Source organism: Aegilops tauschii, chromosome 1 (genome assembly GCF_002575655.3).
Source record: "Aegilops tauschii subsp. strangulata cultivar AL8/78 chromosome 1, Aet v6.0, whole genome shotgun sequence".
In the NCBI taxonomy this organism is placed as follows: Eukaryota; Viridiplantae; Streptophyta; class Magnoliopsida; order Poales; family Poaceae; genus Aegilops; species Aegilops tauschii.
Genome location: NC_053035.3, coordinates 411917599 through 411939681, shown reverse-complemented (window position 1 = coordinate 411939681; position 22083 = coordinate 411917599). Strand labels below are relative to the sequence as shown.

Here is a 22083-nt window from a genome sequence, read left to right as displayed (position 1 = left end):
AGAGGCGGTGCGGGAGGCCACCGAGGTGGGCACAACCCACCTGGGCGCGCCTGGGCCCCCAGGCGCGCCCTGGTGGGTTGTGCCCCCCTCGAGGCACCCCTAGGTGCTTCTCTGGACCACTGGATGTCTTCTGGTCCATAAAAAATCCACAAAAAGTTTCATAGTGTTTGGACTCCGTTTGATATTGATTTCCTGCGATGTAAAAACAAGCAAAAAAAGCAACTGGCACTGGGCACTGGGCACTAGGTCAATAGGTTAGTCCCAAAAAATGATATAAAGTTGCTAGAAAATGATTGTAAAACATCCAAGAATGATAATATAACAGCATGAATACTTCATAAATTATAGATACGTTGGAGACGTATCAGCCACTCTGGATCTGAACTTCCTAGGTGTTAAAGCCTGTGACCTCCATGAGCTGGAGGAGATTTTCACGGAGGAGGAGGTGTGGAACACGATAAAGGAGATGCCACCAGATTGTGCTCCAGGGCCTGATGGGTTCATCGGCGCTTTCTATCAGTGAGCTTGGTCGATCATAAAGCAGGACCTCATGGCTGTTACACTCAAGCTATATGTTGGTGACGGTCGTGGCTTTGGTAAGCTTAACCATGCCCATATTGTACTAATCCCTAAGAAACCGGACGCAGTTGAAGTGGGGGATTTCCGACCGATTAGTTTGACTCATAGTGCGGCCAAGATATTCGCCAAGATGCTTGCTAACAGAGCTAGGCCACAGACAAAATTGGTGGTTGCGGCAAATCGGCCTGCCTTCATGGTGTAGGCGGCCGACGATCTCAGGCGGCCGGCGATGAAGTCGAGGGCGCAGGCTACGACTCGGGAGAAGCAACGGGGAGTGAGGGGAGATGCGGTGGAGCTCACAGCGAATCCGGAGACGTCGTCAGCGAGCTTGGGGGAGGTCGGGTGTGGCCGGAATGACACCGGCGATCTCGGGCGGCCAGCGATGAAGACGAGGGTGTAGGCGGCTCCACAGGGCATCCGACGAGGCACAGCTAGACGGAGGGGACGAGGGAGACGCATCGAGGCTTGTGGACACGTCGGAGAGGCGAGGCTGTGGCGGTGGATGCGGCAACAGCGAGCGGTGGCAACGACAGCGCTCGGCTATGGCGAGGATCAACCGAGGAGAGGGCGAGGGGAAGAATGAGGGGGTCTGTCGGGGATATACCCCGCGGTATGACCCGGCCGGAAGTATGACCCGGCCGGACTTGGCGCTTCACCGTGATCCGCCGGAGGACTGGAGACTCACGGGTCTGGCGGCTCACTGTCAGACGACTCACGGATGACCCCGACGGTGGGTCAGATAGAAGACTAGGCCCAAGGCCCAGAAGGCCGGCTCACGTTTATGATGGGCCGGCTTAAGAAGAAAGGGATGACGAATATTTCCTTTACGAGGAAGCAAGACCCGGACTTGTAATTAACTTGTAAGAGAAGATAGATTAGTCGTAGTCCTACTAGGACTCCACATGTAACCCGCCCCTCTAACTTATATAAGGAGGGGCAGGGCACCCCAAAGAGGGACAAGCAAAAAGAAATAATCTCTAGGGCTAAACACCGAGAGCCGGACCGGCGACTCTCCCGTGATCATAATGAGACCTAGCCCCAAACAACACGTAGGGTTGTTACCGGATGATGTTTCCCGGGGCCCGAAGCTGTCTAAATCCCTTGTCTTGTGTTGCGTCTCTCGATCCCAACCAACCCCTCTCAAGCTACTACATAGATGCGCTGGCCTCACGACTAAGTCCTCACGCTAAGGACATCTGCCGTGACAATTCCACGACAGTTGGCGCCCACCGTGGGGCCTGCGCACGGTGGTGTTGAGTTCTTGAAGGGATCTCTTTTAGGGATCGAGAAGTCTGCAATTTTCCGGATGAACCGGTTTAACAGGACTTGCGTCAACTTCAAAAGTCACCAGTCCAGATTTGGGATCTATGAAATTTAAGGTTCAGGAAAAATTAGGGTTACTGCCGCTCTCGTCTGATGATCCGTCGAAGCCAACAGGAGATATTTCCAGCTGTGCACTGCCGCACCACCGATCCGCCGAGACCGGCAAAAGATCTGGTCTTGCTGAGATAAATCGCCGCTTTATGGTAATATGCGAGTTGCTATCACTACTTCCAATACAACCGTCCGAACCCGAGTCACGCACGGCGGCCGCTTGCGGCCTCGCAAGGTTTCTAGATCAGCCTAGCACCAATATCTACAGTACGGATCGCAGACAGACGTGGAAAAATCAAATGTCTACGGGGCTAATGGATGCCCACGTCTCGTCCACGGGAAGAGCCCCTGTGCAATTACTGTACCTGCATGGATTTCAGGGAAAAGAGTTAAAAAAAGAAGAGAGCCGCGATGTAGAGGGCATGGGCGTGGACTGAGGGTCAACCGGCCCGGTTCATATCCACCACGGGCACCCGCGCTTCGCTGACCCGCCATGACCGATGCATGAAGAGCCGCCCCGGTCTGCAATGCTACCTCTAAGCCGCCTGCATCACCCCTCGCCTCCCGGTTGAGTCGTCGTCGCGCTTCACCTCCCCCGGGTCGCCGTTGGGCTTAGACGAGCCGCCTGCATCGCTTCTGAGACGACACCGGGGCGCATCTTGGTTTTTTTTTCATCGTGCGTGCGTTACCTCAAAACGCTGCAGAATCGGCCACGACCCGGATTACTCTGAGCTGCTGCTGAGGTCACCTCCGCCCTTACGCGACGTCGCCTGCAGATTGAGCCGGCGCGTCTCTGCGAAAACTGACGCCCACAAGTTCGCCTCCACCCTCGCGGTAGCGCCAAGCCGCCTCGCGTTGGCATCCTTCAGCCGTCTGGGCCTCGCACAACCTCCGCCGGGAGCCGCCCTCCAGGTTACGGCTGAACCGCACCCGTCTCGTCGCCTCCGCAGGTGCGAGCCAACCGCCCGCAGTATCTTCTACCGCCACCGCGACTTCATCCTGCAGTTTTCCGCCTCCGCCGCCGTGGCCTACCGTATCAAGCCGTCCGGCCTCATGGCCGTCTCCGTCGAAGCTTCAAGCCGGCCCCGCGGCCACGCGCCTCTGCGTCTGCGCCTCGATCCTGGCTGTCGGTTTATGTGCCTCTTTGACCAGGACTGTGATCCGCTAAGGGCTTTTACGAGAACTGTCACCGCTACGGGGCAAGCCGGTTTTTACCGGCCCGGTTATCATGAATCGCTATTGCCAAAGTCAAATCCCAGGCTGTTCACATCGGCACCACGGCGCCAGTGAACCGGCTTCCCCCTGCGCAAGATCCCGCACCATGAGCCGCCCTCACCTCGCCACGGACTCGCCTCCGCTGAGTCGCCGGCCTTTGACCCGCCGTGGCTGGGGCTTCATCTTGACGTGGTGAGCCGCCCCGGCCGTGCGCTGCCTGAGAGCCGCCCCTCTGCTTGGTTTCCTCCAAGCCGTTATGAGATGGACCCCGTCGAGCCGCCGCAGCCGCCTGCAAGCCGCCGTCGGGCCCCGAGCTGTTGTGGCCCTTGTCGCTGAAACCGCCATGCTATCTCATGCTGTCTATGAGCTGCTGCGTTCACACCTCTTCCGTTGCGCCTTTGTGTTGCCTCTGCCTTGCTGCCTTGGCCCGTCGCTCCTCCGCGCTCAACCTGGTCTTCGCCTCCAGCAGGGGCGTGAGTCGCCAAGTGAGCCGCCTGCTCTGCTCCGCGCACGCGCTATCATGACTCGCTCATCCCTACTGAGTTGTCGTCATACTACTTCTAATATTGGTGCACGCGTGAGAAGAATCAAGCGAAGGAGAGTTGCCGGTTCCCTTATTCTTTTCACTGGCTTTGTTGTGGCCATTGCTGCTTCCATATTGATCAAGACAAGTCATGTCAACTACTGGGAGTAGTATTCAATCCACGTGAATTCAAGGATGTTGTACCCCTTGGTTACTAGAGCTACTACTGTTGCTACAGAGAGATCAATCTGCGTAAAATGCATGAGGTACCCACACGTGGAGACCAATTACGCGCTAAAGGCCGCATCCGTATTCATCCCATAAAAATACCAGGTGCTATTTATCCTGCTTATTTTTAAAGCACGTATTAATTTATTCGAGCACAATTACTCTGCTCTACGGTGTTTTTTATATGCAGGGTAACCATTTACTACAAAAGTGGCCTTATACCGCGGATGCGGACCACACCGGCTTAAAACATCGTGGCCGTTTCTTGCGACCGCGCCGGTTTACAACGAGGAGGACAATTTGCCCGTTTGCACCGGCTTACAACGCCACGGTAGACTCACCCGTCTGCACCGGTTTACCACGCCGCGGCCGGTTCACCCGTGAGCGACGTCAACTTCACCTAGCTATTGTTAATTTCATGGCGGATTATTTCCGGCCTGTCACATCAGGTGATATCTATCTAAAATATATTTTATTGGTACATATTATTTTTTATCAAAGAGCAGTTTATCTTTGTCTTGGTCTGCAGTAGTGTTGATGCAGGACAATTGTTCACTACATCAAAACGATGTGCTTAACTCGCTCATCCGCACCGGCTTACAACACCACGGCCGGATCATCTGTCTTTGCCGCCTCTGATGCAATGGTCGTCTTTACCATCCGTCTCTCGCGGGTTGGTCTATATAACCACACTGGGCCGCACCTGTATGCATGAGTTGTTTATTGAATATGAGCGAGTCACTGCTTGGGAAGCCCGGTTTTCTTCCGACAAATTGGAGGCAAATTATCATGTGTTATCAGCCGCCGTCTGCACTGGACGGCTCAATGGGCAGGCGCATAAGTCGCCGCCACTACAGTTTGGTTAACTTCAAAAAATCCAGTTGGAAGGAACCATTGGCCGAGTTGCTGACACGGCTCATAGGGGATCATTTATAACCCGCCGCAGTCACCTCAACATTCTGTGGATTCACATCGCGCTATCAACACCAATGTATATACCTTCTGCTATGGTCAAATATGGAGAATCTCAAGACAACTCCTCGAGTCGTCTTAAGACTCGGGGGCTACAATGGTATGACTCAGCAAGTCTTGCCAATATCCGGTTTAAAATCCGGTTCAAGAGAAATCTGTCTCTCTCAAAGTTTTGAAGATCTCCATATCCGGTTTAACATCCGGCTCAAGGTAAATTTATATCTTGTAAAGCTTTGAAGCTCTCAATATCCGGTTTACAAATTTCCGGTTCAAAAAGAGGTTGTCTCTCGCAAAAGTTCGAGTTCTCGGGAAAAATTAAAGGGACCAAAAAGAGTCTGTTGCAAAGCACAACCCAAACATAGGTACCCTGCTTTAATGACCATTGGGAGCTGATCGTATTCGAATTTAGCTGAACCCTTTTTGGTGTGACCCTGATCATATTCGAACCAGAGTCGTTAAATATTCTCATGATCACTAGGGGGCTTCCTGTTCAAACATAGGTCGTATTCGAACCAAAGAGAACATAGCTATCGATACCCTTTTGATCGGCACACTGCTGAGCTCATTGGGGAGTTTCTTGGTCATATTTGAACCATAGCTCAACCCCCTTTGGGAACCGACGTGGATCGTATTCGAATCAGCGTCGTTAAACAACTCTCAAGGTCATTTGGGGGCTTCCTGTTCAAACATAGGTCGTATTCGAACCAAAGAGAACATAGCTGTCGGTACCCTCTTGATCGGCAACGCCAAAGCCACTGGGGGCTATATGATCGTATTCGAATCTTAGCTTAACCCCTTTGGGACGGTTTTCTGATCGTATTCGAATCAGAAGCCTCAAATTTTTTGAAATCTCTTTTTGCAAACAATTTTTGGATTTTATTTGAAGCTCTTTTGATCATATCTAAAGTGTATATGAGTGGTTGCTATTTAACCCGGTATGACTTTGGATGATAAGTCGCCATCTTATGACAATCATCATGTATGTGGAAGCATTGGCTTCTAAGGATTGGGTTATCACCCTTACTGCACAGGTCATATAAACCGGCAGTGAAAATTCAATATCACAGTAAACCGCCAAGGGATCTTGTGATCTAATTATGTGCAGGATAAGATTACATTTGGATGGTTACCCGCCCTGGTTTTTGATGTTAAGTCGCGAGGGCATATGTTGTTTAAACTCTGCAGGATTTACAGAGCTATGACTTACATAAATGATTAAGTTCAAGCCCATCATCAAAGATGGAAATTGGTGTCTCAAAAGGATTGTCAATTCTTGATTTTCTCAAAGGCTATAAGCCGCCGGGTTGTACAAATTCTGGCTTACAATGGAGGCGTATTAAATCGCCATCGGCCAAGAGCCGCTGGGTATTTAAACTCCGGATTTACTTATCAACAGATGAGGTATTCAAAATCGCTTTGGCGCAATGGCTATTATTTTATTAATGGATATGATTTATTCTACAATGGAAGGAATAGTCCCGAGTCGCTGTAGGCTTACGACCCGGCACTTGGGGGCTACATTATTCAATTTGATATTACATCAAATATGCAAGTCCCATGTCACTGCCAGCATGTACCATGGCACTTGGGGGCTAATGCAAAGTCATTTTTTGCTCAACTTATTGAAGACCCGACTCATCACATTCTAAATGAGCCGGCCCTTGGGGGCTGCCAATTGGTCCTGTCAAAAATTCAAGACAATTCTAGGATGACCCGGCTACACTACTATGACTATAGCCGACTCATGGGGGCTACACAACTGGATTTTATTTAAAGCCATGGTGATAAGTTCCGGATTATTCATGCTGATTAAACCGGCTCTTGGGGGCTACAGGTAATATGGATATAAGGGAGAAATATCTTCAAATTCTCAGTTTTGAGTAAATCAGATTGATCTGGTGTCTGCAAAAATCATAAACCGGCGTCGGCGACAATTATGACTTGGCATCATCTATTTATAACCCGGCAATTTTGGTACTCATAAACCGGCAAGTTTTATATCTTTAAGCCGGCTGAATATAAGTTGAATATTTGAAGACCAATATTTTTGTCAAGTCAGAGCATTGAAAGACGACTCAAGTGGATTATCTCTTACAATATTTCTCAACAAGAGACCAATGTCAGCAAATTGACTCTGAAGCTGGCCTGTTGACCCGGATTTTTCAAAGGAAGTATCTGGATTTTTTTGCATTGGCAAAATTTGAACATATCTGCTAAAGAGATTTGCTATGAGATTATGGATATATATCAAGAAGGAAGATGACAAGGACTTAAGGATGATCAAAGTGCCGGCTTACAAAGAATATTTAACCCGGAACACAACCTGTCAAATTTGTTCTTGTGTTTATATTGCAGATTAGTTTAACATGGATAAATCCAAATTAAACTGGGGGCTAATGTTGGGGATATACCCCGCGGTATGACCCGGCCGGAAGTATGACCCGGCCGGACTTGGCGCTTCACCGTGACCCGCCGGAGGACTGGAGACTCACGGGTCTGGCGGCTCACTGTCAGACAACTCACGAGCCTGACGACTCACGGATGACCCCGACGGCGGGTCAGATAGAAGACTAGGCCCAAGGCCCAGAAGGTCGGCTCACGTTTATGATGGGCCGGCTTAAGAAGAAAGGGATGACGAATATTTCCTTTACGAGGAAGCAAGACCCGGACTTGTAATTAACTTGTAAGAGAAGATAGATTAGTCCTAGTCCTACTAGGACTCCACATGTAACCCGCCCCTCTAACTTATATAAGGAGGGGCAGGGCACCCCAAAGAGGGACAAGCAAAAAGAAATAATCTCTAGGGCTAAACACCGAGAGCCGGACCGGCGACTCTCCCGTGATCATAATGAGACCTAGCCCCAAACAGCACGTAGGGTTGTTACCGGATAATGTTTCCCGGGGCCCGAAGCTGTCTAAATCCCTTGTCTTGTGTTGCGTCTCTCAATCCCAACCAACCCCTCTCAAGCTACTACATAGATGCGCCGGCCTCACGACTAAGTCCTCACGCTAAGGACATCTGCCGTGACAATTCCACGACAGGGTCGGACGGATTCGAACGGCAACGGGAAGGTGAGCGGTGGCGTCGCACTGGCTAGGGGAGGCCAGGCAGGCTGCTGCGTGTCGCGCCGAACGCGCGCGCGCGCGTCGGGCACGCGCCCCGTCTAACTGGCGGGAGGAGGGAGACGACTGGTACTGGGCCAGTGGGCCGCACAGTGCCAGGTCGCCCAGTGGGCTGCCAGGTAAGTTTCCCTTCTTTTTCTTATTTGTTTCCTGTTTTCTATTTCTGACATTTGTTTTAATTTGGTTTTTGAACCAAACTAATTTTGTTGCTTCTGATAAATTTTGCATGGACTAAAAGGATTATTCCAAAGCCCCTCACAATTTTTCCAGAATTATTGGATCAACTTAAATGGCTGAAAATAAATATTTCTGAGCTCCTAAAATATTGATTTGAATTTTAACTCTGGCCAATATTTTCAGAGGAAAACAGGAACATTTTCTTGGACCTATTTGAATCAATTTTTATCTTCATCATTTTTAAAATGATTTCTGAGGCTTTCACATGTCCCCAATTCCAAATTCATTTGAAATTTAAACATGATGCAACTCCAATAGCTAACCTAGATCGTACCAGAACTAGGGATGTGACAAGAACACCGGCCGTATTGCAACCACAGAACAGATTATCGACATTACCAAGTTTTATTTACCAGCTATGTGTTTACCTTCCCAGACGTATCCATATAACAACGGGAAAGAAAGACGTGGTAATGTTGTTTCAGCAAAGAAAAAAGCGTATACCCGGGCCCACGGGTCAGAGGCAGCAAGAAGCCCTTCGCAGCCCCTGGCCAACTCCCCGCCTGGTCCGCCACCTCGCCCCATGGCTCAGGCGCGCGCACACACACAATCGCGCACTGTAGACTGAGGTGTTTCACTGTGATGATGTTTCCTCTTTGATTTGTAGCTTCGGTAGTAGGTGCTTTATTCTTTTATCATGACCATTACTGCACCTGTCAAAAACTTGAAACTGTAAAACAGCTAGGCATGTGCCGTGATCTCTCTCCCTCTCTCTCTCACATACACATACACATCCGTCTCGTAGAGAGCCACGTGGCCATGCCCCCCGAAATATGAAAGAATCCGCTCGCAAAGTAAAAGACGTGGTAATGTTGTTTTAGCAAACAAAAACGTATACGCGGGCCCACGGGTAAGAGGCAGCAAGAAGCCCTCTGCAGCTTCTGGACAAAGCCCTGCCGGCCCGCCACCTCGCCCATGCCCCTCCAAAAGCAGCTCGCCCACGGCTCAGACACAGTCGCTCTCTCTCTCACACACACACACACACAATCGCGCACTGTACTCCACTACTACACCTCAGAGGAGGGAAGGAGGGTGGAGATGACACCAGGGGAGCGGCGAAGGAATTCTTCCATGATGGTTCTCCCTCCTCGGCCTGCCGCGATGTCTTCAGAGATCGACATCAAGATCCTCCTTCTCCCGTGATGCTTCTCCCTCCTCATCCTCGGATCTCTTCTTGCTTTGCACCTATGTTTAGTGTGGCTTGTTGTTCATCTCCATGCTTGACAACTAGTGTGCTTGGGTTTCTTATTTGTACCCACCCTGACTTTTTTCCCTGATTTCCTTCGTTCAGCCCATGTTAATTTCATTCTTTCTTGGCTCTGTTCCTGGCATCTTGCAAGATTTGCGTTTCTCGGGAGAAGTTCATGGTTAAACCCTTTGTTTCTTGGCTGCCACACTTCCTATTCTTGATGGCATTTTTGTGTTTGATCTACTGGCTGGCATCATGATGGTTCTTTGCAGCTCACTTGCAGCTCCCCCTCCCCGAAAGCTTGACCAGAATGTTGTAGGCGCGGGCGATCGTGTGTGATGAGGTGAGCGCCGACGGGGCCCGCATCTGCCACGACGCGTTCGATTTCAAGGGGAGGTCCGTATTCCGCCTGAGGAAGAAGCTAGTCACGCAGCTGGGTGTCCCCAACCTCGTCATGTGCTTCCCCACATGTGATGGTAGGCTTTTTCCACTCCTCCTCGACCTCCTGCCCAGCAGCGGCCTACTCTTCCACATCGTCCTCGTCACGCCCGGGACGCCCGGTGAGTGATTGCTACTCTTCTTATGCTTGGAAAACAGTGTTCGAAACTACTAGTCTGAATAGCAGTTTACTGAAACTTTTGGTAAATCATTTTCAGCTAAAACTTGGAAATAGTCTGAAATATTGTAGGATTATAGATATCAGTAAGAGTTGTTGTATATACATATCAGTCTCTGCACAGATACTAGAAGGTTTTCAGCGTTGGAAGTAGATATCAATAAGAGTTGTTATAGACATCAGATGCTAGAAGGTTTTACTGAAACTAGTTGTTTGTTGGGCACACACACACACACACGATCGCACATTGTACTCCACTACTACACCTCAAAGGAGGGAGGGAGGAGACGACACCAGGGGAGCGGCCAAGGAATTCTTCCATGATAGTTCTCCCTCCTCGGCCTCCCATGATGTATTCATAGAGAGACATCGGGATCCTCCTTCACCCGTGATGCTTCTCCCTCCTCGGTCTCGGGTCTCTTCTTGCTTTGCACCTATGTTTCATGTGGCTTGCTGTTCATCTCCATGTTCAACAACTAATGTGCTTGGGTTGCTTATTTCTACCTACCCTGACTTTCCCCCCTTGATTTCGTTCAGCCGATCGGGGAAGCTTGTGCAGATTGAACACGCGCTCACAGCAATTGACCACCAAACCTCGTTTGGCATCAAAGGTGCATTCTGTGCAGTAATCTGCCCCCAACTTTCTGCTATCAGTGGTTTTATGCTCTGCCACCATCGATTTGCAGCGGAAGTTTCGTGATTTTAGTCTAAGTTTGAGATAGTGATGTGTAGGTAGGGTTTGTGATTTTAGACAGTAATGTACTCTTTTCCTTTGTGCAGCAGGAGTGAAACATTGATGACCCTCGGATTATAATTCAGGTTCTGCTTGTTCTCTGCACATCCTAACAATGCAACATCTTCTGCTCCTAGCTTTCTTTCTGCTGGCCTACTTCTTCCTTGTGCCAAAGGAGCTGATATGAACACTGACAAGAAAACCCTTCTGGATTTTTCTGCATCACTTCCTCATCCACAGAAGGTCAACCGGAGCTCAGGGTGGTCCAATTGATACAAAAATATATTTACATCACAAATACGACATACTAACATATTAGGAGAGGTTGAGGTATGTGTTAAGATGAGGGGGCCAATGCCCCCCCCCTAACACAAACAAATATATAGTAATACTATTCATCATTGAATATGTTATTCTTCGGCCGAGGTAACCTTACGATCGTTTCATAAATAAATTATATTTGGAATACAAATAGTTACTTTCATATTGATTAGAGCTACCACAGGAGCTTTACGATCTCATCATCCAAAGTTGGATCACAGTAACTCATGCATGGTGACTAACTACGACTAGATTAATCAGTCTGTCAGTCTGTCCTACCACTTTTCCAGATTCAGCTTCGGGCGCTGTTGCCTGCCTTTTTCTACCTACCAAATAGCCGATGCCCTGTAGTGCGTGTACGTACAAGAGAAAGTCGACAGAGAGCGAGAGAGATAGAAAAGATGATCCAATGGCTCTGGCTTTGGTTTTGCACTTTAGCTTTGCTGCTATGGATGAGGTGGATGCATGTGATGGATGGAACTGCCGAGTGGTTGCAGGTTGCAGCGCAAAGCTTTCATCCTTGAAGAAAATGATCACACGTGCACGCCTAGAAAATTATCTAGAAAATATGATGGTTTTGTGTAATTACCTCAGGCCTAGATAAAACTTTCAAGAAGAAATTATCACACGTGCATTGATGTTGACTGGTTCAACAAAAAGTCAAACATACAATTTTCATCCTTGAAGCAAAGCTAGAGCCAACACCTTCAACAAGGTCATGGCATGCGTGTGTCGATAGTACCGCATCTACTTGGGGATGTGAGATTGTGGGTTTCACCCAAAGTGAATGCATACTTGTCGTCGAACTGTCACTTAACAACTTTGCTACCAGCTGATTACTCCTTGGTAGCCAGATCTCGGTGTTAGGAGAGGCCAAGGACCCACATGCCGCTGGAGAAAATTCCAGCTGAAAGGGTTGTCAGTTTGTCACTGCACCTCCATACGATCCCAGCTCAACCATGCCTAGCTGAGAACGGGTCAACGTGTTGCTCAATAGATTCGCCCCCCATCAAAATATCGTACCCAAGAGGCTAGTTGCCACCGGCACAATGCCACAACCTTGCGTCGGCCTTCGTCATGTTTGGCCACATGGCGCCACGGCCAAGTACTGTGCCACTAACGGATCTAGCGGACACATGATCTCCGCTGCACGCTGTCGAGGGAGGTTGCACGCCTTCCACGATGCCGACAAACGTCGTCATGCCCGGCATAGCTGACGATGCCATGCCTCCAATCGAGATAGCCTCGTCGAGCCCGCCATTGCTTACGACTCGATAACGGCCCGGCCAGGCCGGTTGGTTCGTGGCATGTGACGCCAGAGTCGGTGCTAGACCAGATTGCCACCACCCGAGCCTAGCTAGCTCAAACAAACTTAGGACCCCTTTGGTTTAGAAGAATTTTGTAGGAATTCTAAACGATAGGAATTTTTGTAGAAAAAAATCCTTGCTTCGTAGGAATGATTCCTACTCCTAGGTAGGATAAGAAGTTAAGAACCAATCCTTCACATTTCAAAGGAAAAATATCTTAGCTTAGACCCAACGAAAAATTTCCTATTAAAATGTCATCTCATTTCGTATGATTTTCATATCCTATGAACCAAATGAGTCCTTAAACTTAAACAAATGATCATTTTTTAACGAAAATCCACAAAGTTTTTACACAGGTTATAAGCCCATGATCTGTTAAAAAAAATGGAAACTTAAGAATGTGAATTTTTGCCAAGTCTCGAAAAACACTTTCCCTTGCACGCAGGTCTTGATTGTCACTTTGCACATGCAGTCCTAGATACAACTCCTAGTTACCTGGATCGATGCAAAGACACGATGGTCCATGCTCAGGTTGCAGTTCCTCTGGTCAGTAAGATGCCTGGAGATCAAAAGGTGAAAGCACCCGAGGAAGAAAAGGGAAAATTGACACACGACGCGAAACTACTATTCTGAGCTCGAGCTACAAGTATATTTTTAGCGGAAAAAATTATTGTAAGCGCTCAAATAGACGCCATGCGCTGTGGCTAGCGACTCTTCCATCAATGCTAATTGAGTAATTATTAATTTTAATAGTCTAAGCATCCATGCATTGGACATGACCTTACTAGTCCAAAAAGTGGCTACAAAACATTCACGAAATCTAGCTAGTACTCCCTTTGTTCCGAATTTTTTGTCTCCAAGAGACATTTTTAAATTAGCACAGCATCCATTTTACATCCACACCCTACATTTGGCGGGCAGTATGCCGGTAGGTACTTGCATGAACTGTATATCCCTTACTCATATTAGTAAAGAGCAAAATAATGTTGGCCATGTTATGGCAAACTTTTGTAGGACGGAGGATCGCACTTTCATTTGGATTGGCTCCGGTCCTTGTAATATCCCTAAACTGTGTAGGGAAGAATTTCTTTGCTCTTGAGTAATAAATACTCCTGAACCCCCCCCCCAAAAAAAGTGTCACTTCTGCTGACGGGCCGGACTACCTTCTCCTTCTCCGAATGCACCATCTCCCTTGGCACAAAGACTCTTGGAAAAGGGTCACAAACCTATCCTGATTGCAGGAGGGGCATTATTGTTGATTTTGATTGTCATCTGGTTGACATGCATCTTCAAGAGACTGGAAGACCGAGATCCAGACTCAGCTTCATCTTCATCCAGAGGTTTCCCCAAAGGAAAGGGTGTTTTTTTACTACGTTTTTTAAAAAAATGACTATGAAAGGAAGGGTGTTGCGGATGGAAGAGCAGAAAAATATTAAATATACATTTACATCACAAATACACTAGCAATGGCGGATCTATGCATTAAGATGAGAGGGCCAATGCCCCCACCCAACTTTGAACGAATTTATGAAAAAATAATATGGGAGAGCTTAGATGAGAATTGGTCCATCCAGATCACCTGAGGCAACAAACAATAGTCTGATACTGATAGTGTCGCTCTGCCTACCTGCAAACTAAGCTGATAGCCATTTGTTTTACCGAATCTTCTCTGATGGTTTCTGATCATTCTTACTAGCAGTAAATTTGTTTCCCATTCTTGGTTTATCTTCTCGGTGGTAGCTCTGCTGATCATTTGTAGGGTGTTGTGTTGTGACTCTTTAGAGTATGGAGTATAGTTGATACTAGAAGGGTTAGGTGCACTTTGTTGCGCCGTTGGTGTGTTGGGTTTTCATAAATTTTTCTATTCCCACTCTTTCAAAATATAAGGTGTATTAAATTTTTGAAAAGTCAAACCTCTTTAAGTTTGACCAAATTTGTAGAGAAATATATAAATATCCATAATATCAAATTGATATCATTAGATTCATCATGAAATGAATTTCCATATTTTATTTATTTAGTATTGTGGATTTCAATGTTTTTGGTTATCGATTGATTTGAAAAATCGTTGACTCAGTCAAAATCATGAACTAAATCTAAAATTGAATACCTCAATCAAATGGGGGAGCTCCTAGAGAGCATGATTGGTTTGCTGCCAATATTTGGCTAGCCAAATGCTGACATTGCCAAATATTGGCAATACCAACACTTGCCAACTATTGGCAACTTTCTATGAGATGGCAAGACGACTCGGTAACCAACCAAGTAGTGGCCAATATTTGGCACAATGCCAAACATCGGCATGCCAATTTTTGGCATCAAACCAATTATGCTCAGAGAATATAATGATTAAAAGAAGGACACCGATAAGTCCCGAACGTTCGGGATTTAACCATGGCAAATAGAACGATTTTTTGGGGTAATTTATATTTTTTGACCATGACGAGTTTAGTTGGTAAGCATGCCAATTATGTCCTCCGTTTATTTTTTGTCAGGACATTGTTGTGCTTGCCAACTAAACTTGACATCTTCACGTCAACTAAAATTGCCATAAAAACGTTCAATTTCTATTGTCAAATCCCGAACGTTTAGGATTTATCATTCGTAAAAATAATTGAACGAGAAAGCTCCTTGAGAAAAAAATATATTGGCCTAGTCAAAATCGGGCGAGCTAATGCTAAATAGGAGACCTCAATTGACTATGAGAGCTCCAAAATTAGGGAACGTAGTGGATTAGGCTAGTCATAGTGGGAGTAGCTTAGCTATAACATAGCGTGTTTCAAGATAAATTTGCTTATGTGGCATTCATTTAATAAGGAAAGATGTGTTTAGAGTAACATAAGAGCATGATTGATAATACAGACAACGGTCGGTTATAAGGATTTGCCACATCATCTAGAGCCAACCTCATAGCCGGCATGTACAATAGTAAGTTTTAAACATGTAGTACTTTATTAGTAGTTGGCCCACCTTACAACCTCATAAAGCGTCTCGGGGCTCGTGCTGCAGATGGCTATTAATCAAGAGCCCGTCTCTCTTCTCTCTCCTCCAAATAAGTAAAGATATAATATTCTAATTCTTATAGTCTGCTTACGTCACCTTATTGTACTTGCTCTAATATGTTACTGTAACATAGCGCGTTTCAAGAGGAGACGAGTCTACAAACTACTCCCTCCATTTACTTACAAGGCCACTATGGAATATACATTTTACATCTATACAAGGCCACCAATGATAATCGAGGCAAAATTAATGATGTTTCCTCGTACTAGCAACTTGTTTAATGCTTGCATGCATGCTGTCGTAATGTCACTTAGCTACTTTCTCCACTCATTTTTCTTGCATGCATGCGATGTATTAATGATCCTAGTAAACGAAAAGAAAAGTTAGGTTGCAAAACATGTATTAAATTTTACCTTCGTACCTGTAATTTGAGTTTGTGACCTTGTATATAAAAATGGAGGGAACAATAAATGAAGTCATCTATGACACTACCACTATGTTACTTTGCACTATGAAGATAGTAACTTAGACTAGTGGTATGCATGCCACTAGCATAAGTTACTCCCCACTATGACCAGCCTTAAAAGACTCGAACAAAAGAGCTCCTAGAGAGAAAAAAATGACCCTGTGAAAATCGGGTGACCCAGTTTCAAATCGGAGACCTTCATTGACCGTGAGAGCTCTAAAATTAAGGAGCATTTATAGATTTTTCATTAGAGAATGGTTGGTGCTGATTCACTGAATTTGCAATCTGATCTGTCACTTGCCTGTTACTGATATTTTACTGTTACTGATATTTTTTCCAACTGAAACTATGCTTGGTTCAGTTATAGTATCCCTGGAGCAAATCCTTATAGGCAGAAAGAAAGAGGATCTGGTGGCAGTTGCTGATATTGCAAGTCAGGTCAAGTTGCCGCTGCCTTTGTTGACGGAGGCGGTCTCCGGAACCAAAACGTTGGCTTCTACACCGACGCGCTCAACGGATCCGGTATGGGTCAAACGGTGGCGTTGCATGCAAGCGCTTGCTTTGGTCAAAACAGAGAAAAAGTTGACCTACCCCAACGACGGCAACGTTTTACGTCAGTCAGACTATGGCTACCCAATCCAAGGTGCGACCTGCCAGCCTACCTCCTGCTCCTTGTGCTTAGATTGGTGAAGAGAACGAGAGATGTACGTCTCAGAGTGGTGCTTTTGATTCTACTGGATGGAATGGACATATACTTTTCACCTTGGAGGTCGACCACACGGGCAAATCCTGTTGTCCCCTTGTCCCACATATGCCATCCACGGAAAAAAGCCTAAGACTAGTTATATTGGGGAGTAATTTATTTAGACTAGTAACATACATATATTACTAGTTTATGTTACTACCTCCATAGTGGGAAGTGTCATGGGTGTAGTAATATACATATCTTCATTTATTACTTTGTAGACTCATTTTGTATCAGAAACCGCTATGTGATGGTAAAATAGTTTGAATAATTATTCAAAAACTAATATTTATTCAAGACTCATTTTGTTCTAAAAACAATAATTATTTAGTAACATTAATATTTCTTGAATAAGTAGTTTGACCATAGTTTGACCACAGTTTGACCAGATTTGACCAAAATTCAAAAAAACTGAAATAATTATTTAGTAACACTAATATTTCTTGAACAATTAGTTTGACCATTTTTTGACCACTGTTTGACCAGATTTGACCAAAATTCAAAAAAACTAAAATAATTATTTAGTAACACTAATATTCTTGAATAATTATTTAGTAACACTAATATTTCTTGAATAAGTAGTTTGACCATCGTTTGACCAGATTTAACAAAAATTCAAAAAAACATAAATTTGAGCATAACTTTTTTTCTTTTAGAATTTGAGAATTCTAAAAATTTGCAAACAGGCCGTAGGCTGTCAAAATCGTGCTGAACATTTTGATATATTATACGTTTTTTCTGACATCATATGCAAAAGTTATAGCCGTTTTACATTTTCCCTACACTTTTTGCAAAACATGTCCAAATTTAAGTTTTTAAATTTTCCTAACTAGTACATGTAGTAACATAACTACATCTGGAAGGATTTTAATTTTTGAAGTTTTTATCATTTTCTTTTGCTTTTTACAAAACTGAAAAGGCGATCCAGCGGGGGTAGAGTTTGAAAATGGGACCTTTAGTACCGGTTCGTGCCATGAACCGGTACTAATGCCTCAAACCCCATTAGTACCGGTTGGTGGCTCGAACCGGGACTAAAGGTCTAACCTTTAGTACCGGTTGGTGCCACGAACCGGTACTAATGGGCATCGCACCCTTTAGTCCCGGTTCGTGGCACCAACCGGGACTAAAGGTCTCATTTGAACCGGGACTAATGCCTGTACGATGGCCTAGCCGCTCGAACCGGGACTAATGCTCACATTATTCCTGGTTCGTAATGCAACCGGGATTAATGCTCTTTTCTGGCTGAACCAAAGCCATGTTTTCTACTAGTGTACCCAGACTCGGGGACTGATGCCGGGCTAGGAGTAGATGGAGTGCCATCGCTCTTCCTCCCATGGTTGTGTGTGCTATGATGTAAGCGGCGTACGGTATCTCATGACAGGGATGCCGGGGCAGTGGCTCCGGATGGCGGTCCGCATCATTGCTCTTTGGCGGGCATCATTGCGATGGTGGTGACTCTCCTCTCGGGTTGTGTGGGCAACGTGAGGTGTTGCGGCGGGTACCTCTGACGTGCCCTCTCTCTTTGAGGGGCGGCGTCCTGACCCGGATCTAGGGATCTGACATCGTCGTGCTCCTCCTGGTTGCCTCGTGGTGGCACGAGTGAGTTGTTAAGCGAAAGCTCCGTTCCTTAGCACCGATGATGGCAACATCGTGGGTGCCGCGCTCATGTAAATTCCCCAACTTTGCTTCCAATTTGCAGGGAAAAACATGTCTGGACCACTCGACGGACCGATATAGTCTCAAGTTGGATGACACAACACATCCAAACGTATGCGGGTGGTTTGAGAATCGACGTTGGAGATGCCCCTATATACAAACTTAACTGCACAAATCGAGCACATTTCAAGGCTAGCTTAGTGGCTATTGCAAATTGGAATTTGTCTAGCTCCATAAAAAACTCTTTCGCCTACCGGAAACGAATAGATTCCTCTGCCTGACTCTTCTGACAATCAGTAATTTCGAGAGCGAAAATAACAAAAAAGACCGGGGAACGTTCCAAACGCAGACCGGCCGGGCCAATTATAAATACCGGCCACGGACCCGGCGCCCGGTTTCAAACCAAACCCGTCGCGCACGACACCACACCACAAAGCGAGGGGCGGACCCGGAGCAAAAAAGACCACCAAAGGCAGGCGTCCTCCGTCCCTCTGTCCTCGCCGTCCCCAACCTCTCGCTGCAAAAAGGTGTGGAAACCTTCGCCTCTCTCCCCCCGTCCAGCTTTCTTCGCGTGATTCTCCCTGCCCGGTCGCAGATCGGCGCGGGTAAGCCCCCTCCCGATCCGGATCCGTCCCCGCCGCCGCCATGTTTCTCTAGAGTTTTTCGTTCCGGTGCTGGTTGGTGCCGCCCACCGGTAGATCTGCGCTTTGGTTCGGTTTGGCGCGTCGCCGCCGCGGTGGGTTCGTGGTTCGATGGGGGTTTTGTCAGCCGGGGGTCCGATTCGGTGCGCGGCCCCTTGGGGTGATTTGACTCGATTGTGTTCGATCTCTCGGGGGCCGCGCGTTTGGTCGTCGTCGCCGCCGCCGCTAGGTTGTTAGGTTATTCACGTTCTCGGCGATGCTTACGTAAAATTATTTGGTGTTGTTAGGTTATTCGCTTGTTTGTCGCATGCTTACATACGAGTATATTATCTGAGAATTACGAGGATCACTCGTCCAGTCTCATGTATTCATGTGAGGTTCGAGGTTTATTTGGTCTCTGAGATCCCGAATCGATGCAGGGTTTCCACACCAGTGGCAATTGTGTACTAGTGAGCTAGTGTTTGTTCTCTCATAAGCTGGGCTTTGTAGTTGCTGTTTACTTTGATCCCTTATTGCCCTTATTACTGAATACATGAGTACATAGGCCATGGGAGTATGAAACATTGATATGTTCCTGTGTTGGGCTGAACTGCTGATTCCTACTTCTGATAGGATTTCGATGGGTTGTTTAGCTTCCTGAGTAGAATGTTTGAGTTACATTTTCACAGCTATGAGGCTGTGTCATCATCATGGAGTAAATTTGGGGTCATGGCTACAGCAATTTTGTTCCTCATCATGTTGTAACTAGAACAGCTTTTCTCTCTCCTTCTAGGTTGCTTGTCATGGCATCAAAGCGCATCCTCAAGGAACTGAAGGACCTGCAGAAGGACCCGCCCACATCATGCAGCGCAGGTTTGAATTTGACTTGTTTCCATTGGACATCTATATGCCATACAACACTATCTTCGTTCACACCTTTTGTTCCCTGCTTTATCCTGGCATGTCATCTCATACACTCTAATTTTTGTTTGTAAATTGTTTAGGTCCTGCTGGTGAGGACATGTTTCATTGGCAAGCAACAATTATGGGACCCCCTGACAGTCCCTATGCCGGTGGTGTTTTCTTAGTGAACATTCATTTCCCTCCGGATTACCCCTTCAAGCCACCAAAGGTATAGGACATAGGAGCATCCTCTTATTCGTAAACCCTCATTATTTGTGCTCTGCCTGCCTTCATAGTCCTTGATATTGTAATCTGGAAAGTTATCTGTTATTTCCACCCTGCTCATCCAGGGAGTTACACTCGCCTGTTAGATAGAACAACAATGGTTCTATATTTTCTTAGTCAATTAATCTGCCCGGTTCACCTGTCCTTTTATAGAGTAGATATCCTAATAATAGAATACTAACTGCGACACATAAACAATAGGCGATATCAATCTCAATCTCTGATCTCTGGAATATAACTTGCTTACTAAGGAAACAGCTAATTAATCTTTATCTGCTGCCATATTTGCCTTCTTTGCGACTCTTCTGGGCCACCTAAAAGAGATCCATTTTTTCTAGTTTGAGTGGTTTGGGTTATCCTATACTTTATCCTCTCTTTTTTTGGAAAAGAATTTAGATCCACTCATCATGCCCATAACACTTGTGATCACCTTTTTGCGTAGAAGGGTCGTAACATGTACTCCTGCTAGGTGTTATGTGCACTTTCTTGTTGATGCTTTTCTCAATGTCCACTCATGGTATTATAACTATCTCTGTGTGGCCCTTTATGGCCTGCCATAAAATCATCTTTTGGTTATATATAGCTAACATGGTATGCAGTGTGTTCTGAAATATCCTTCTCTCTGGATGTGGTCTTTCAAAGTTGTAAGTTGTAACACTGTTAGTAATTCGGTATATAGGATTGTCCTGTTTGTGAGTAAACACAATCACTTTTCAGTTTTCATGAGGTGGGATAGACAGTGGCATGGATGATGTTGTTTATGACAGCACTATAATGATCTTGTTGCTGTTGCTAACGTATGTAGCATATGATAGACAACACCTGATGTTTTTTCGTTTCGTCTCAATCTTCCTTCTTGACTAAAATCCACATTGAAGGACTTAGTAGGACCATGAGGGGTTTGGATGCATCATTTGTTCTACTATTTGTACATTGCTATAAGTGCAGTATCCTAATGTTTAGGTGTCGATATTCCTCCCTACAATGCATTTTAACCCATTTTTGTGCCATTTTAATTGGTATGTTCTCCTTTTAGGTATCTTTTAAGACAAAGGTCTTCCATCCTAATATCAACAGCAATGGAAGCATATGCCTTGATATTCTTAAGGAGCAGTGGAGCCCTGCTTTGACGATCTCTAAGGTCATCCTCGTCACCATCCTCATTTCTATTTGCACACATAACTCTCTATATGCTTACTAAAAATACAAGTCACTTGTAGAAGTCTGCTCCAGTACCACTATTTTTTGCATTACTTGTTTGCTACATGCTATCCCTGCCATATCCTTGTGAAAATCTGCAATATTTAGGAACACTTTTGTTGTTTAACATGTGAGAGCCAAAAGGAGTGCATGTTTGTTCAGTTTTGCACTTCCCCAGAAACCACCGTCATATAGCCATATCATAAACTGCTTGCTATCCATTATTGATCTGTTGCTTGTTTTGATGTTGTACAGGTCTTGCTCTCTATCTGTTCCCTGCTGACCGATCCCAACCCGGATGATCCCCTTGTTCCCGAGATTGCCCACATGTACAAGACGGACCGGTCAAAGTATGAGACGACAGCCCGCAGCTGGACGCAGAAGTACGCCATGGGTTGAAGACCTGCATCGTGGACAACTGAAATGTCGCTTCAAGAAAAATATTTATGGGCCATTGTTTCTTCGATTTGTTGCTGGTTGTGTGTAATCCAATCCTCAAGGATTGTAAATTGCATTCGGCGTCGGTCCTATCATCAATTGCCACTAGTATCGGCAGACATGCATGCCTATCAGCCTATTCACCTATGCTTGTTGGGTTAACCTTCATCAGTGTTGGTGTTATTTGGTAAATGTTCATTAAAACATGTTTGCTTAATGACCTTGTCCAGATTTATCTTCTTTTGGTTTTAGGTCATGTTTTCGTATGTATGGATGTTCAGTTTGGTTGTTCTTCGCAGCTAAAGCATCAAAGGGTAGTTGCAACTAGCAATATACCAGAAGCTCGCTGC

The 22083-nt window shown here is 46.0% G+C and overlaps 1 protein-coding gene across 2 annotated transcripts; it reads left to right on the top strand.

Moving 5' to 3' along the window:
* The first annotated feature begins 18603 nt into the window (after positions 1–18603).
* LOC109748341 (ubiquitin-conjugating enzyme E2-17 kDa) lies at positions 18604–21950 on the top strand. 2 transcript variants are annotated; one of them, XM_020307376.4, is made up of 5 exons: positions 18604–18814; positions 19701–19780; positions 19912–20039; positions 21132–21236; positions 21551–21950. In XM_020307376.4, the coding sequence occupies exons 2-5, from the start codon at positions 19711–19713 to the stop codon at positions 21692–21694; spliced, it is 447 nt and encodes a 148-aa protein (XP_020162965.1). In that variant the 5' UTR covers positions 18604–18814; positions 19701–19710; the 3' UTR covers positions 21695–21950. The 2 variants fall into 2 exon arrangements, with proteins under 2 accessions (XP_020162965.1, XP_020162966.1); XM_020307377.4 differs by having other exon boundaries at positions 18669–18892.
* The last annotated feature ends 133 nt before the right edge of the window (positions 21951–22083 follow it).